The sequence below is a fragment of the Cinclus cinclus genome, chromosome 3, assembly GCF_963662255.1.
Source record: "Cinclus cinclus chromosome 3, bCinCin1.1, whole genome shotgun sequence".
NCBI classification, from domain to species: Eukaryota; Metazoa; Chordata; class Aves; order Passeriformes; family Cinclidae; genus Cinclus; species Cinclus cinclus.
This window is the reverse complement of record NC_085048.1, coordinates 64063735-64082695: the sequence shown is the minus strand read 5'-3', so window position 1 is coordinate 64082695 and position 18961 is coordinate 64063735. Positions and strand designations below refer to the sequence as shown.

The following is an 18961-nucleotide window of genomic DNA, read 5'->3' as shown; positions in this document are numbered from 1 at the left end:
CAAGCATCAAAATTCTCAGTCCAACTAGAATCAAGCCAGTCCAAGTGAGCTAAAATTAACAAAAGGAGCATTATATGTATTCTCTTTCATAATTTCTTCACAAAAAGAATGAAGGCACTTTGAGTTTACTAATAGCAGTTTTTCATTCTGGACTCCTACTCCATAAAACAAAGCCTAGATCTCATAGAGAGCTGATACACAGTAAATTTGACCTAAAAACTCACTCAAGTCAACAGAAACCTCCCATGCTCTTTACTGGGTTATAAACTAAGTCCAAGGAGACTCAACCTGTAAGTTCTAAGCATGTGCTTGATATTTACGGAGAGTGAAAGGAAAGAAAGAGGAATTGGCATTCTCTAATGCTTTGACTCAAACACAAGAACAAATTAAAGCCACATGGCTGAAATGAACCCCTACTCAGACTGCACAACTCATTCACTTTTCATTAAACGGATCATGAATTAGTGCCATGGTTTTCACAAGAACAACCTATTAATATCACCAAAAAAAGCACGTATGGCTTATAAAGCTGTCAAATAAAAACCCTCACAGAATCCAGTAGGAGTTCTGTCTAAATAAAAACATTACCAAGCACTCAAAATACTAAAACAAACATTGAAAAATCCAGCTTGGCTATCATCATTACATGTCAAACAAACAACTACTCTATTTTCAACAGATGAGAAATCATACTCACAGAGCATAAATACTTGTATGACTCCCATTTACTTATCTATTCTGGGGTTTGGGTTTTGCCTTTGTTTTCTTTTAGTATCAGATTTATTCCAGTCCCAGCACTCTTATAATGTTTAAAGGCATTTGCATTTACTGCTATTACATAGCAAGCCTGCTTTACTCATCAGAAAAATGTAGCTTAATCTGTGTGAGAAAGGAGTAATAGTACTAGTCAGGTTAACAACTCAGGCATTTAGAAACCGAAAACACAAGCAGCTTTTCAGCCCCACATGAAAAAGCTACCTCTCTAGGCCGATGCTTGGACAATTTTGCTGACACAGTGAAGTTTGCACACACACAGTCATATAAAAAGCTAAAAAGTAATAATAAAGCCTTGTAAATACCTGGTTAGAGTAATCCTCTAGCTTCTGAACCAAACTGTCCCACCTCTGAGTTAGTTCTTCTTGATCCTGATCAATTTTACTGGATGCTTTGCCATTCCCAAGGATTTGGGCCACATCCTGACCTAGTTCGTTCAGCTGGTCTAGTGTTTGTCGCTTCATACCCATGTCCTCTTTTAAAATCTGTAGTTAACAGAAAATATTAAAATATGACATCAAGTATTCTACCTCCTCTAAGCTTTAATTCCGTGGCTAAGAGGCAAAGGAGGTTGAAAGGGTGGTGACAGGGTGAAAGATCTACTACCTGAGCCAGATGAACAGTTCTTTTGTGCAAAAAAAGTACTGACAGACACTATTTTTAAAGAGCACATCCTTGAAACATCTCCTAGAGGAACCTGCAATATCTCTTCAGTAAAAGTTACAAATTATTAATTCAGGTACAAGCTGCTCCAATAAAACAAAGAAAAACCCACACCACAAATCTACACTTCAGAAAGCGCATCTGACTGGTGGTCTGCAGTAACATCCAAAGCCTCTCAAAAATCTGGGATAGCTTTTTCAGAGTTTGGCACACCAACACAGAATGGCCACAGAGTAAGTAGCACTTTTTTTTTTTAAATTCAAGTGCAAGAATCTTGCAAGGAAGTAATGTTGGCCAGGCTTCTAATGTATCAGGCATTCACAGCCCCTAATAGGATAAAGCTAGCAATGTGCCACACATCTAGTCTATGAGATTTGATGGGATAGAGCAGGATATCAATACTCACTGCTAGTTTTCGAACATTCACACTCAGGTCTGTTTGATCTTTAAAGTTGCTCGTCTGGACCTTACTCAAAGCCTCTTCTTTCTCAGTTAACCAAGCTTTCAATAAGCACTGCAGATCATAAGAAAAATAGCACAAGAAAATACCAGGACTGTCAAACAGCTATTGACAATTGCTTCTTTAAAGTTTTTGCATTCAAAGCACAATTCTGCATTCTTTATATGCTGGAATTTCAGCTGACTTTAACAAAACTAGTACACAAAAGAGGACAAAAATATCAGGTTGGGGAAGAAAGTAAATACTTACAGTGAAACAATTTCAACAAAACCATTTCTCAATATATCAGAGCACACCTGCCCCAAAATTGTTCATATAGCAAACAATTATCCACCATAAAGCTAATGTAAGATTTACAAACCATATTAGAATATGACAAAATAGCATGTATATGTTCTTTTTTTTCCCACCCTTCTTCCCCTGTTATTCAAATGCAGCTGTTACAAGCATTTTCTCACAGAAGTGACACCACTGGTATTTCTTATTTCTTTTAGTCCGGGCAGTTGACCAAAGACTCAGCCACTAATTAGTCACCTCCCTGTTTGTGATATCTGCTTTCAATTACAAAATAGCTTCAGAAAATCCTATTTTCTTAACTACTGGAGGCTGGAGTGGTCTGCTCTGAATAGTTCTAATTCAGGGACCTTTAATTGTTTCCTTTTTTTACAGGAAACCTGTTCTGGGTCTCGCTTCTCTTCAGTCACACAGCACTCCTGTAATAACAGCAGCAATAACTGGCATCAAGTACCAGGAAGCATTCTATGTATTCTGTATTATGTTCCCACATAATGCTGCTGCTGGACAGCAATCTCCACGGACTAGAATGCCCATCTCTCTATCAATCTCAATTGCCCAGCCATTGGTGCACTGCTGTCCATCTCTATTTAAAAATAAAACACACAGCAAGACTGACCATTTTGTTCTTTGAACAACAGCAGACTTACAACAGCCACTAGGTTCCCCAGCTGTGTATTTTCCCCAGCTGTGTATTTTTAGCATTGTCCCAGAACCTACCACAGCAATTTTGGGCCACAGGGCTAAGGCGGTTTACATTTTCAGTGTAAACCAATAAGAAAAATCTAAAGACAGAAAATATGATGGTGGTTGAAATGCCATAAGGCTGTGAGAAAAAAAAATTGTAACACCACACACTCTCTGGAGAAATCATGCTGGCATCCCAGCCAACATATTTTATGCATAGGAGGAGCTAAAAAACTCTTCACGCATTCAGTTAATTTTTGCTAAATCAGCAGCCAAAGATAACTCTCCCTAGAAAACTGAAACATAATTACCACAGTGCTAAGTAGTCTCTGGCACTGATTGAGGAATTTCTTTCCTGAGTGGTAAGGATTGCCTTGACTTCAAAATGTGGTTTACAAAAGCTTTCTAGGGAGCCACAAAAAGGTTGATGCATCACTGTTGCTCATCTCTTCACGTGGTTGGGCAATAGAAAATGCATGTAACAAAGTATTTTATTTACTTTTGTGTTATCAAAGTATTTGTATTCAATTTTTAGTAGTTTCAGACTGTTATTTTTGTAAGGCACTTGACTATTCTTGCGGATTTGCAATTCAAACCTGTTAGTAATAAATGCATTGTTCAGGTGAACAATGAGTACAAAAAGGCTCATCTAAACCACCTAAAGCAAACATCTATTTCCTCTTTATTTGATATCTGACGTTCTACATTAAGCACACTACATCACTTTTACACAGCAACACATCTATACACAAATTAAAAAAAGCTGAGTTCAAATGTTCACCTCCAATAGAATATGGCACTTTTCACAGTATTGTAATAATCAATGAGTGGTCCCCAAACAAATGTAAGGGTAGAAGAGCACAGAAATATGTTGACATGATGACAGAGTCATCAAAACTAAGAACCCTTGAAGTCCATACCATGAACATACACAGCAAGGATTGTGGGGGAATCCTTACTTCTCAAATTCAAATTACCATACCCAAGAGTTGCCATAAAACATTAGCACACAATTTTCCGGATACATGTACACAGGTGAAAAGCATTATTTTAAAGAAACTTATATAAACAGGTATTTGGCATGGGATAAACCAGAATCTTAACCTTGGGTCCATATTAACAACAGGGTCATATGAGCTACAAATTCAGCATATGAATATACTACAAATAGATATGGGAGGAGTAAGGGAGAAACACATGTGTAGCCCCAAAGAATGCAGACAAAACATCCTTGTCAAAGAAACCAGGTTGCAGCTGATAACAGTTGCTTATCACCACTGTTCTACTTCTTTCAAATGTCTAAACAATCTCTGAGTACTGCCTTGTTTAAACAATAGCTTACAGTGATAAATATCATCATTTAAGAAAAAAACAACTTCAGTAAAACCTTCAAAGAAAAAAACTAATATTTTAAGCAGAAAAATCAAACAAGCTCTAGTTCTAGGCATACAAACAGTACATGCAGTTCTGCTACCAAATTCTTTATGCCATCAGTTACTTGTGTTTGAGCAGTATTTTATATGCAAAATATATGCTACCAAAGCAATAAAACACTTTAGCATTGCACAATTGCATATATGTGTTCATGCTGGAAGCACACATACATTAATTAGGAAGATTTTTGTAAGTACAGAACTACCAAATAGGAAAACGACAATAAATTTTCTAAGTATCACAGATATTCCCACTTTTTGACCATTTCACAAGATACCTTGGAAATTATTTTATAAGATACTATTAACTTCTATTCTTAAACTTTGGAAAAATACTTCTCTTGCACTTCAGAGCTACTCCTGTCCTCAAAAAGCACTGGGAACCCAAACAATAACAAATTCTAGGCTTTCAAGGTTTCTTTTCCATGAGTTGCGCATTCCTAGTCAGACTTTTTATTGTTTGGGCTTTTTTTTCCCCTTCTGCAAATGGATCAGTCACTCTGAGAAACTGAACAGCTACTCACCTGTTCTTCCAGCAGCTCCTGCCACAAAATCTGAATTTCTTGCAGCCTGACCCGCCGATCCTCAGTCCAACGACAAACTGCTGTCCACCGCTCACCAAGCCTCTACAAAAGCAGAAAATACTCGAGAACTGTCATGAACCTCACAAAGAAACTCCAAAACCAGGTATTCAAAAGCCTGATTTCTACTTCATTTCAACTTCTTTCTACATTATATCTAGTTCTGCCTCCATTAATGATATTGCTGTATTGCACAGAGCTGCAGATTAACACTTTCAAAAATATTCACATATGGCCTTAACTCTGGTTTCGCTCAAGTCTTGAGCTATTTGATTGACTTACAAAGGAATGAACAAAGTAGAATGAATTATGTTAGAAAAAATTCCATCTCGTACTCACTGTACTTCAGGTTACAGTCCTACGTGACAGAGAAACACTTTGTATGATATTGCCTAGATAAATTGTGTTCATGTCTTCAAGCATGTCTCCTATCAGATTTTACCTTGCTAAGGAACTTCCATGAAATTTTTGTACTGTGCATCTTCCCATTTAATGAAATGGCTGAAAGGATACACTACTGAATTACCTAAGTCATTGGGAATGCCAAGAGCTTGACTAATCAGGAATTGAGCTTGAAAGTCACCAAAGAACTTTTGCAGGTTTTAGCTTGAGCTGACTTAATAATTCTTTAAGTTATTATTGCTCCTAAATAAAATGTTATTTTAAATTACTTTCTGCAATAAATAGTCTTTAAACACAAAAACACTGATCAACAATTACATGCAAATGTTTCAAGTGCCTAATACTACAGTTAAAAAAAAGGGGGCTCCAAGGTTTTACCTGCAATTGTTCCTCCAGAACAGCTGTTGCACTTTCCTCACTGCTTTCATCAACAATGACTACCATGTGTGTTAAGGAGTTGACCTTCACCTGTTCTGCCTCTAGGTCACTCTGCAGGCTCTACAAGAACAAATCAGAGGTTACCAACTTTGAATGCATTTGCTAATCTGCTAAAACTAACTATCACAGCTGCTGTGGCAAAGGAACTTTGGTATTTCAGATTCAACAGCTAGCACAGATTTTACCACTGGGAATCACCGCACGGTGTAAAAATTGTAAGCAAAAGGCTACTAGAAATGAACCCAAAACCATTCTGTTAAAATGCAAAATGGAGTGCTCTAAGTTGGATGCCCCATACTTGACTAGGAGAATCACATGACAACTGCACTGACTTTCCATATGCCTGATGTTATATGTAGGAGAGCTTAAGTGTTTCTACACAGGGCTGCTATTGTTATAAAGCAAGCAACACAGGGCATGCCAAACAGAAAACGTTAAGAGCACTCATTTTTCAAGAGTTGACAATATAATTTCTAAAGTATCAACAATGCAATAACTGGCCAGGATGCTCCTAAAAAAACTTGCAGTTCTGATCAGTTTAAAACAATCTGTAGATTTAAACATTCATACAACTTCTAAAAGAACAGATTCAGTGGTTGAAGCCTACTACAAAATATCTCTGCAAGATCAACACACTTTTACAGCACTGTAAATGACACTTTTTATCCCAGCATATCCTAAGATGCTGTATGAAACATATGCCTCAAACTCCCCAGACTCTGAAAACAAAGGAAAGAATGCAAATGTGGGACAGGAAACTACACAGACTAAAAATACTCCAGTGTTCTTGTTCTGTGAGGTATGTCCCATGCTGAGGAGAAGGTCAAACCTCAGCACTGAGCATGAAAACTAAAGCTGCACCACAACAAATATCAAAATGACATCTTTCTCCTTCACAAAAACACATAGAAAGGCTGGATTTGCACCCAAAAATGCAATTGAGAGAAAAACTACTTCCAAAATACTGCACACATGAGAAAAGAGTGTCTAAGCACTCCCTTAGGATGCAATCCCTGTAAAAGCAGGGACTGGAATTGGTGACTTGGAAGGCCCTGATCGTTTTAACTCCCATGTTATTTTAATGTGCAAGTCTCAAGTTGGCTTTAGCAATGCCTGGCAGTCATTAAGGGCATATCTGTCCACAGCACCTTTCATACGGTACCTCACACCAACAGTTTACCAGGAGAGGCCTTATTCTCTGCACAAAGTAAGGGTAACAATTTTCTCTAAAGGTTTCATTTCCTGCATGAAGCAAATATAATAGTTCCTGCTAGTCAGCAGTGTTCAAGTCTTAAGTTAAGGCTTCTACTTCCTTTCTAGGACATCATCATCCTCTTCCAAACACCAAATGCGGCCATATATATATATATATATATATATGACTTCTGACACAATGAAGTTTCTCAGTCAAGGAATCCACCAATGTACACATCTTCCAAATACCTCTCCTACACATATTACAGGCAAAAGATTTACCTTATGTTCTTCCAGCTGTTTTTGAAGTGACTCCAAATCATCCGCTAGGAGCTGAGATTCCATTTTCTGAATGCGCTCTTCTGTGACTGTCAGCCAGTCAGACAGCTGCTGCAACTGCTGCTTCTGGAGCTCCATCAGCATGTCATGCAGGCTGCAGGGGGAAGCACAGAGTTACTTCAGACACAGCTTTCCCAACGAAAGGATCTAAATTCTAGTTCATATAGGAAAGAAGCAAGGCCAGACATTAAACTGTCACCTACCACCAAATAAAATTTTCACCATTAAGCTAAGAAACACAGATAAGTATCCCTGCTTCCTTCTCAATAAAAAAAAAGTTCATTAATTATGCAATTTATATCAGGGATTGTTTCTTCCAGTCAGAGTTTGCAGCTAATAAAGCCACTGCTGAAAGTCACAACAATACATAGTTTCTCCCTTGATGTGCATCTCTTACCTTGGTAACCCATATGTAGGAAAAAATCATTCTAAAAGCTTTTTAGTTACGTGAATACCCATTGATATCCACATCCACTGTATGCTTTACTGAGAAACTTAAATGTGTTTCTAATATTGTTTCAGTAGCTTATGCAACCACTGCATTTAAATACCATATATTCAGTCTGGCTGACTATTCAGTCTTACATCCACGTAATAATTCACAAAATACTTTACATAGTGACCAAAAAAAAAAACCCAAAAAAACAACAAAAAAAAAAAAAAAAAAAAAATAAAACAAACAAAAAAAACAAACACACATCAGTTATAGTCATTCCATTTCACCTTTGAAAGTATGAAGGTAGATTTTGTCACAAACTGAAATGTTAATTCTAATAAAAATGTCTTACAAATGCATGCAAACCAAATTCTCCAAAACATAGCAAGCACCAGAGGCCAGTCCTGAGCCTCTAGAAGAGGTTATGTGCCATGAGCTCACCGGGACTGCCTGTCCATGCTCTCCACCCTGAGTTCCTCCCAGCGGGAGTTCAGCAGCAGCATTTGCTCCTGGATCTCAAACTCTTCTTCAGGTGACAGATTTCCCTGGGCCACCAGTTGGTTTCCAGCCTGCAGAACATTGCCCACACTGCTCTGGTGTGCAGTCAGTTCCATCATAAAACCCTGGAAATGGTACAGACACCACTCTGAGGTCCTATCAGAGTTTATGACTTGGCAAATATCCTAAAAAATTATCATGTCTGAAACAGTGCTGTAGAAGGAGCTGGCACCATCAAATGCATGAGGATGGCAGACCTGTTCCTTTCCTTGACACAAGATTTTCCATGTGCTACAAAAGTTCTAGATCCAGTAAAACAGAGAAAAAAAAGTTGATCACCTCAACGAAAGATCTGTTTGGGAGAAGAGAGCCTTCAAACAAACATACCAAGAACATGAAACAAGAATTTACCTTCGGCAGACAGAACATAAAACAACATCTGAAATGTATTGTAGGAAAGCAGTAAGAACCCTATGAGTTAGCAACATATATTTGCTGTAAATCCAGAACACCTCTTCCTTTGCTTCATGGTTTTAAAATTGTAGCACAAGGAAAAAAATCCTCCTGGTGATCAGCATTCCAAGTCTATAGTCTATTTTATACAGTAAGCTGACACGGGAGAAAAACTAAAACATCTGACATGACAAACTTCTAGCAACATTAGGACATTTGTTCACATTTAGAATAAAGTCAACCCAAAATTTGGATAAAAGAATAATTTGGAAGCATCAACATATGTTTCTGAAACAAACTATCCTAATCATCACAGGAAGATCACTGAATAAATTGACATGATTATCATTTTCAGAATTACCCTTATTCAACAGCAAGTGGCATAAGGCTGACCAGACTTTTTAGTAACTGGCAGCAGGGAGGTATGGCTCAGTCTGGATCAGACTGCCTTTGTATTATGCACACTAGTGAACCAGCCACCAAAAGCTGATTTTAAAAATTACATTAAGTTTTCAAAACATGCTTCTCCCTAGGTTCTTCTAAAAAGCATTTTGCCTTGAATAAAGACTAGGAAATGCAAGTTCTACAGCTTATTTACACACACCCCCCCCCCCCCACCCCCCCCAAAAAAAAAAAAAGCCAAACCACAACAAAAGAATTTATAAGAAAAGCTTACTTCATGGGTGGAAAATTGTTCTTTGACCTCCTCAACATCACCAGATATTTCCTCCTGTTCCCGAAATGCATCCTCAGCTGACAGCAACCATGTAAGAACTTCCTCCAGAGCAACTTGGTAGCTATCCAAGTCCATATCCACCTCTGTCACTGTGCTGGGAGTCTCTGCTCTAGAACTGTCCTGGTCTTCTTCAAGTGCTACAGTCTAGGCAGCCAAGAGGAAAGAGGTATCTTGGAAGTGCACAGAAGATGCCCTCCCAAATGGTATTAAAAACAGAACAACTAAGACATATTTCAATCTTTCATAAAATGTTAAAAATAATTGTTGGATATATTTTAATGAGAAAGGCCAAAGTCACTATATTAAAATGGAAGTTCATTAGTAAGAACCTGAATAGAAAATACAACTTTAATCTTGCTCTGTCAACAATGAATCTCAAAACCAACCGAAACCTCATCACTACCACTGACCACCACAAGTTCCATGGAAAATTTAGTTAAAGATTCTGGACCACCCTCTTCAGCTGATAAAGATGTATGAAACAGAGAAGCAAAAAATCCTGGAAAGGCAGCATAACACAAACAGAACTTTATACCTCAATATATGAGATCTTATACATATTTCAGAAAAGGAAAAGGAAGACACAAAGACTGAAGTTAATGACAAATAAGTTGCTACGATTTTTCATATTTTCCCAGTTGTGCTGCCCAGTACAGAAAGAATGTTCCAGAGATAACTGACAAACATGAAGATAGCTAAAATTACAACTTCAAAAAAAGAAAGACTGCCTCTGATGACAAACACACCTGCTGCACACTGAATTCTCCATCCTCACATTCCTGCTTGTATCTCCTTGGAAGAGTTTCCACCTCCCGAATGTCTTCCATTGTAACTTGCTTAGGAAGGACCTCAAACAAAGAAGTTAAATACATAATAATGGACTTTTTGTCTGGAAGCTGTACAGCAACATCTGCATCAAAAAGATAAAATATGGGGAAAAATAAATGAAGACAATTTTTTAAATCATTACACAGAACACAGATAACAATTCACATATTCTCCTGTTAAATAGCCTTTCATAAGCTTTTAACTTAGAGACCAGGTTTGACACACATTAAAAAGAGAATGAAGAAGGAAATTTATTTTTTTAATTTTCTACATTTGGAAGTGAATTAACATTAAAATTATATTTTTGAAGTATGAACCCAGACATGAAGCTGCTAAGGGATAAAATCTGTTTGGGGAATATTGTTCTGAGGCATCTCCCAAGCATAAATGTAGCTCAACAACAGTATCCTTGCATAAACAAACATTTCCACTTAGGCTTTATCTCCCTTCCCATTGTTACTCATGTAATTTTCTCATTTTCCACACTGGAAAGAGTTTCACTGAGCCAGGTTCACTTCTCTTGGGTTATGAACAGTACCCATTCAGTTAATACTTTTTTTCTCCCATAAGAAGGTGGTGCTTGGAGTTTGAGGGCTTGTCTTACAGAATGAATCTTTGGAGACCCACTTCAAAGCAGAGCAACAGGTCAGTATTTTAAAAAGGAGCCATAAGGGTTCCCTGGTAAACATTCCTGGGTCGCTACTGCTACGCAGTGTGTATGTAAAGAACAATAAATTATGAGCTCTTAAACCACCCCATTCTACAGAATGCACTACTGCACCTGAAAAGCACACGCTCTCGCAGCACAACTCCTACCTAAATAGGAAACAAATTCAGCATACCAACTTCATCTTCCTTATACAGCCTCTGGGTGGAAAGTCAACCCAAACCTTAATATTCAAATGCCAAAGCCTATACATGTATATCCATACCCTTACCCTAACAAATGGCATGTTTAAATCCAAATTTGAAGGTTTGAAATTAAATAGCACTGCACAAAGCTGACAGAATTTATATTCATACTTAATATCAATAGAAGAAATTTCTTTCAAGAGGACTCAAAAAAAGCTTCTTGTAGAGGAAAATAACTGTATCCCACCTTCAGGATCCAACAGTTTCTCTATTCCTAAGTGGTTCTTGGCTATGTTGAAAGCGTTTTCCAGTCTCTCAACTGGGGACATCTTTGTAACTTGATCCCAGCTGAACAGCTCAGGTCTAAAAGTGAAAGCAAAACAAGGAAGAAAGCTAACTTTATCCATAAGAAAATTCTATACCATACAGAATATCAAGTTACGCATATGATAGTAGCTACCTAAATAATATATTCATACACATATATACCAAATACCAACACAAGTGCATAAGAAAAGGGCACAATTCTCACTTATTGGTGTGAATCTGACAATCACAAATTAACTGCCTGCATGCCCACAGCAACATCCACCTTCCATTCTGTGTCCTAAACAAAGTCATTGACTGCAACAGATCATCAAATATCACTAGCAAGAACACATAAGCTTTGTTTTTGTTTGTTTTCTTGTTTAACTTTTCCTCAACTGCTTCTTCTACAGCAATACTGTTACTACACATTTTCTGCACCAGGCGCTGCTGGGTAATCAAGAGTGACTCTGTTCCTGGAACACCTCATTCCAAACTTGTGATGTGGCTCAGTGTCCCCAGGCCATCAGAGCCAGAAGAAACAGTGGTCTCCACCCTACTCGTTCAGTCTTCCCCATGGTCTTTTTCCCTCAATAACAAAAAGCCTACAAGAAAACACCCCATCAAAAGTTCAGTGCAAATTAGGACGAGGACCAGTTTGTAGTGTCAACACTCTTCATCTGAGATCAGTGTTAACCCAAGGGCATCTCCAGTCCAGATGTGCACCCAAAACACACTGGTGGGTCTCAAGGGAAAAGAGCAGAGCACACAACAGGAAGCAGAGGGCCCATTCCCAGCAGTACCTACACCTGTGGGGCATGATCAGCTAAGTGCTGCAGCAGCACAGTTGCAGAGCTATTAAAATACCTTCCATTCTCCTGCAACAGTGGCTTCTCATCAAAACACTGCTATTGATTCTGTACTTTATTGAACTTGGGGAGGAGGAGATGGGTTTGCCTTTCATTATTTCATTATTTGATTCAGTTGTAAATTGACTTAAGAGTACTCTTTATCATCTGTCGAGTCATTACATTTGTGAAACAGAAGTCCCTAAGCCAATAGAGTATAAGAAGCAAAAAGCCAAAAGAAAGCAGGGTAAGCAGGAACAAAGATATACATAGAAGCTCATGGAAAACTGTACATCCATGCAAAAGCAACAAGAATAACCATGGATTCCTCTGTATCTTTAGTAGACACCGTCTTTGAAAACAGAGGTTTTAATAGACCACAATCTCACTCTAATAAGAGTGAGAAAATCGAAACAAAAAGCAGAATTTAGTTCAAAGAGGAACTAAGCTAACATTAGTAAATGGAAGAGACCAGTAAAGTAAAATGCTAATAAAACAAGATATGAGGTAATAGGTTACTTACATGCTGCAGGTGTTACAACGTTATTAGATATTCTAGCCAAGAGGTAGTAAAACTAGAAGTTGTTGATAGATACATAAAGAGAAAAGGAAGATATTAATTCTCTTAACAGAATCCATGAAGATTCTCCTCTTTTAAGTGTCATATTAAACTAAAATAGAAAAGCAATACTGAAAAATGCCCCTTAGATAGGGAAGCATTACTGCCTGGCTGAGTTAAATAGCTTGGTTGTCCTATCGCTTCAGCAACCTGCCCCAATCTCCTTGTTTCTTACAAGTGCTTTTAAAGTCTCTCCTTCAAAGTTGAAAATAGAAACATAGTTCAAGCTTTCTTAAAAGTATGGGGGAAATAGTGCTTCTCTGACTAAAGGACTTCTGCCCAGAGACAACAAAGCTGAATTCTGGCATGCCAGCAGCTGCTAGGCTCCAAGAAATAGGGAATAAAAGGCTCAGACCCAGATTTAAGAAGTCACAGGAAAGCAGTTATTCAGTCAAGGCTTTTAGCTGGGGCTTTTGCTGAAACTTAACAGGGCTCTGAAAAGGGCAGAGCTCACAGACTTCAGATCCTGCAAAGCCTAAGCACACAATCATAACAAAAAGGACAACAAACAGCCTAAAACTAATTTTTCTGCTTCTTTCAGGTCACCTAGGTTTCATTTCTGTCTGAAGCTGGCACACTCTCCATCACAAAGCTTCACACACTCAACATCAGAGCAAGGCCACTACAGGCAGTTGTGCTGGTAGGAAAATCACAACTGCTCACACCATCCAGGAGACAGAGTGAGCAATACTTGTGATAAATTCCAGCTAGACGTTTGGCAGCATTTTTCTGTCCTTGCATAGCAGTCCTTCCAAACCTGCAGAAGCCCTCAGCGTGGTGGTGACCCTCCTTACACACCCATGCAGGCTGAACACAAGCCAGCTCTGGTCCACAAGACACAGAGGTATGACAGGGCAGACCTGTCCTGAAGCCAGCAAGCCCATGACAGAGCCTATTACAGTTACCACAGGTCAAATGGGCACTTTAGAGCAGGCTCAAAGGGAATGTATGCTCTGCAAACACTTGGCATCTGCTGGGTGTAAACGTGTGTTTGTAAAGCATTTGCTGTGCCAAACACCTGGTGACCAGAAGATCTGGTTAAATTATAGAAATTGTTATACCATTTACACATTAAAATGGTTATTTATGGATAAGAACAGTCAGATTTTACAAAGCAATGAGCTGACTTCATTTAAGAGACATTGGATTAGAGTGGATTGCCCAGTAGATCTCAAAGAAGAGATTTTTTAAAAGGAAATTTTTAAAAGTAAGCAACTTTAATAGAATCTGAAATGGTTATTTATTTAAACTTCTGAAGAGTTCTGAAAAAATCAGAAAGAGCACAAAAGATCTGTGCAAAGAAACTTTAATGCTATTCCTTATAAAGTATAATGAACAAACTAAAGGATACTCTACAGATACCTGAAGTGTTTGATATTTTGCCCCACAGCACTCCTGAAAGAACTGCATACATTTCCATTCAAGCAAGATATATTAAAAAACACTAGAAAAGCTACAGAATCTCTCATTTCTTCATTTTGAGGCTTCTGTATCTTCTTATTGAAATTATATGGCAACCTCCAATGGAAAAAAAATATTTTTATTTGCAGAAGGCAGGTAGAAGGAAGGTAGTTAAGGTAAAGGAGACTGTCAGCTTCCCCTTCCCCACAGAGACCCTTTCAATATATTCATTGTAAAATGCATACCAAGTGGGATGTAAATCCACTCTAATTAGCAAGTGTTTGTGCATGTGCAGGAATTCAGTGTCACACTCCTGCCCTGGCTCCAGCCTTTGCAAGGCTCTGGCAATGTCCCACCATTTCTATTGTTACCACAAAAAAAGACAAACAAAACTCCTGGACAATGAATCACTGAAGAAATAGGCTAGAAGCTGTCAAATGCTCAAGCATGATGACACAGAAAGAAAGCTGTTTACTTCACTAGGTCAAAGATAAGCTGTTTGCCACTTACTTGTGTCTGTGAATCACAGCATTAAAGGCGAGTCCATCAGCCCAGCTGGTGGTGAAGTTCAAAACGTTGACCTGACTGTAAGGTCTGGTGGACTGCCGAACCCAGCTCAGCAGTATCTTCTCACTGTTGGTCTGCTGCAAATCTGACATGATGTTCTTCATGACATCCTTCACCTTCAAGACAGCAACAACTTACTTCACAAATCATGGAAAGGCTTCCCCATAAACAGCTATGAATCAAACTCCAATTCCTCACATGAAATTTGGGAATAGCAGTCTTCAGTCCATCTTTGCCCTCTACTGATTACAAGAACCAGTGACGCTTTGTGTAATAATGATACATTACTCTTACATTATGATCCTCTCACTCTCCTTAGTGCTGTCTGCTCAAACCATAGGGAATAATATTCCTCACTGCCTTGTGCTGTGGTTCCACCAGTAAGCAAACTCCAAAAATACAGCTTGTATAGGTTTTCTCCAGGAAGACGATACCTGATCATCCAACAACAGTAGTTTGTTGTTTGGCTACTAGTTATACACAGCTACCAAAGTCCCTCCAAGTTAATTCAATGATCTTCCCAGCCACTTGGATAAACCAGGAGCAATTCCATCTATGTGACTAACACACCTACAAAGCAACTGTAAGATGCAAGACAAATACAGCTACCTAAAGAGTAAAACACTACCTGCCTCAAGCCCTTGAGGAAGGGATAGAAATACAATGCTTGAGCCCAAAAAGCCTCTCTGCAACTCACACCAGCAGGAACTAAACTGAGCAGCTGAGCACAACTGGGCACATACGAGAGCACTGATCATGGGAGACAGCCAATAGACTTCAAGCAGAAACCAAATACTGGCCTGCCTTTATTTACCAGCCCAAAATAGAAGCAGTATTTTCTGCCACCAAAAGCCTGGGAAGGTCTGTGAAAATCAAAGCAGAACAATGTACATGACTCCTGGAAAGGAAGAGATCTCACAGCAGCCTCTCACCTGCCAGTGCAAGATAATGCTCCACAGCAGCCCCAGCGTCAGTTTGTGATTTCCATCAACGATGTCAGTTCCTCCAATATTCACCAACTCCACCTGGAGAGGTTGAATCAACTCTCTATTAAACACTGTTATCACAGCTCCAAGTCACAACCCCACCCCATATCCCTGACTGTGCAGCCAAGTATTATCAAGTGCTCCAAAACAAAAAGTAGTTGAAGAGAAAAACAGAGTTGATGAAGAATTGTTCGTCTGAATTTGTCATGACAACTGCTTAAATAAACTTAATATTAACTACTAAAACTGCATGACAAAAGATGGCACCAAAGAAGATATTCCACTTAAGAGTTTTATTCTCTCCTCTAAATATACAGGTGCATACCAGCAGTCAAAACTGAACAACAGAAATGCAAGTGTGAAGGATCTTACAGGAAAATAAAAGTTAAGCAACTTTGGTCCTCAGTTATTTTTATTTTTCAACTTGACTGACAAATCAAAAAAGTTGACTTCTCTTACTTGAAACCATTCTGCTTAAAGGATGAGAGTCACAGGATCAACTGATCACCTACACCCTAGGTTTGTCGGATGCTTGCAATATATATTTAAACACTTTCATAAATTATTTCACAAGTTATGAATATTGCATAGCCCACAAACTCTCAAACAACAGAACACTATTACTTCTCAGTGGATGCCTTTTCTCTCCATTGTAACACACACACACTTTCTAATGAAGTTAAGCAGTGGACATAAATCAAATACATGACCTTCACCTTCAACTAACTAAGACCATCTGTTTACTTCCAGAAATCCAGATGCTGTCAGCTTAAGGAAGAAATAATTAATTATTGCAATTCAGTATTGTTTCATTTATTATTTTAATAGAATAAATCAATTTCAAGCTGAAAACCTCATTATTTATCCCTTAAAAAGTTAATATTTACAGTTCCTCAAAGAACAAAAACAACCTACTGCCAGCTTTGTCTGCTTCCAAGAAATATGACACTAGTCCACCAACACAGAGAGGAAACTGCAGTATAATACAGCATGTTGGTATCACTCTTCAGTCAGCAGTTCATGTAAATATGCCCATGTTTCCTTGGTTTTGACGTATTTTATCACCAAAATGATCATATTAACTTATTTTAATGACCCAACATTCACAAATAGAAATTCTAAATATAGAGAGCACACTTATCAGGAACTATTTGTCAAAAAAGGAAGAAAACTAAAATCACTTTAGTATAGAACTACTGTCTTGCAGGCAGTAAAAACAAATATTAAACCTAAGAAATATTATTGTTATTTTTCTTCAAGGAGGATTTGATTCTCTTTGTTTGTTTGTTCTTTTAATCAGTTACCAAAGCAGCAAATTAGAAACATTATACCTTTGACACAGAGATGACAGAAGTCAATGAAAAGACCTCCTGGAATCGGAGAGCAGGACAGAGCCACAAAACCTGCTATCCTCTTAGAGATTTCTGCCCAAGTTATGCAGCATTACTGGAAATTATTTTTTTGTCCTACTGCGTTCATCAGCTATGATGAAGTAAAGCTTCAAGGCCCTTTTTCTTGGGAGCTGCACACATCTCAGCAAAGCAGAGTCTTGTCATTAGTGGTTTCATACCATTATTAAGTTTGCATTTTAAGATCTCACAAAACTGCTGGACAAATTCTACTTCATGTAAGAAACTATGAACAGTTTACCCATCTCAAGGAGGTCTCATTTTAGGTATGAAAAATCTTTATTCTCTGCATTCTGAACTCATTTGCATACCAAAAAAAACCTAAAGAATCTCTCAAAAAGTTGTGGGAAAACAAGCTTACATTGTTCTGATGCAAGACTTGCAGTACTCGGTTGACGTTATTTAAGGCATGTACTCGTGTGGAACCTCGTTCTTTAGGCTGAAAACAAAAAGTTACAATCAGTTCAATATCAGAATTAATGGACATAGCAAACAAAATTAGAGAAAAACTCTCAATATTTAAACTTTTTTTTTCTTTTAGTAGTAGTAAAAAAAAGCAAACAAGATCATCCACAACAATTTCAAAATGAAAACTGGTCAGAACAATATTCCCCAATTCAAGGCACAGGGCAGGCCTTGGATTCAAAATGTGTTTCAGCTCATCTAAAGTAAGGGCAAAATTTTTATTCCCAGCATCTACAGAACTATAAACTGGTAATGCAAAAGCAGAGGGAGAGTTCCTGGGGAAAATCTGAGGTTTTTGAACATTTGCCAGAGTACTTGAAATTTTCTGGCTCCCAAGAGAGAACAAGCAGCAATTTGTTTTTCTGGCACTGAAAGCCTGCTAAATCTTTGCATACTGGGAAGAAGTTACACTTCCTGGCTTTCCTTTCCTTTAAATATCAGAGCAAATTAAATAAATAAATAAATAAATAAAACTTAGAAATAAAAAAAAAACAACGCCACAACCAAAAAAAAACCCTTCAACTCTAGACAATACCTGCCACTCCATTTACTTTTAATCACCACAATTTAATTCCTGTGGCAGAAAGTGATCATACTGCAAGAGCACAGAGCTGAACTTGGAACACAGTAATCAACTAAGAAGCAAAAAAAACTCAAAAAAACTTCAAATCACACCACAAATTATTAAAAGTACTAGTAAAACACATATGCTTAAAAAACAAACGTGAAATTTTATATGACTGAAGGTTCCTCATATGGTCCATAAACAAATTTGAGGCTAATTATAAGTAGTGAAATCAAGAATTTAATTCCAAGTAATGGTACAGGTTTTACCATATTTCATTAATCTTTCTGAAGAGCCATTAATGTTAGCAAAAGAAGAGTTTTCAGCCACACACACTTTCCCAAACACATTTTGAGCAGTTTTCAGCCTTTTCCTGCCTGTAGACAAAATTTTTCAATGGAGATGCAGATTTTTACCTACTATCTGTTGTCTTTTTAAATTTTTTTCTTCAGGGAATCTTCCATGAGCTTGCTAGAAGCCCACAAAGATCCAGCTGAACACAGGTCTACCTGACCATCCAGAAACAGACCTTAAAAAGATTTCTATTAAAAACATACATTATGTGAACAACACTACTGGCTTTACATGCTTTGCCAGACAGTATGTAAACCCTTAAGAGAGGGCTACACAGTTAAGCTTCAGCCTGACCCTGTATCTCACAAGTGGAGCTCACAGGAATTTCACTGGAACTTCAGAAAACAAGTACACATTACAAGCAAAATTGGGT

At 38.0% G+C, this 18961-nt stretch overlaps 1 protein-coding gene across 1 annotated transcript in view; it reads right to left on the bottom strand.

Annotated features, from left to right (window-relative positions):
- The window catches only part of UTRN (utrophin), a 313286-nt gene that overhangs the window by 255480 nt on the left and 38845 nt on the right, over positions 1-18961 (bottom strand). The window contains exons 4-15 of the mRNA XM_062490124.1: positions 17566-17643; positions 15742-15834; positions 14753-14925; positions 11316-11431; positions 10135-10298; positions 9329-9532; positions 8143-8324; positions 7209-7359; positions 5673-5792; positions 4836-4937; positions 1844-1951; positions 1080-1259 (exon numbers count right to left, since the gene is read on the bottom strand). Of these exons, the coding sequence (XP_062346108.1) occupies positions 1080-1259; positions 1844-1951; positions 4836-4937; positions 5673-5792; positions 7209-7359; positions 8143-8324; positions 9329-9532; positions 10135-10298; positions 11316-11431; positions 14753-14925; positions 15742-15834; positions 17566-17643 (1671 nt within the window). The remainder of the gene's footprint in view (positions 1-1079; positions 1260-1843; positions 1952-4835; positions 4938-5672; positions 5793-7208; positions 7360-8142; positions 8325-9328; positions 9533-10134; positions 10299-11315; positions 11432-14752; positions 14926-15741; positions 15835-17565; positions 17644-18961) is intronic.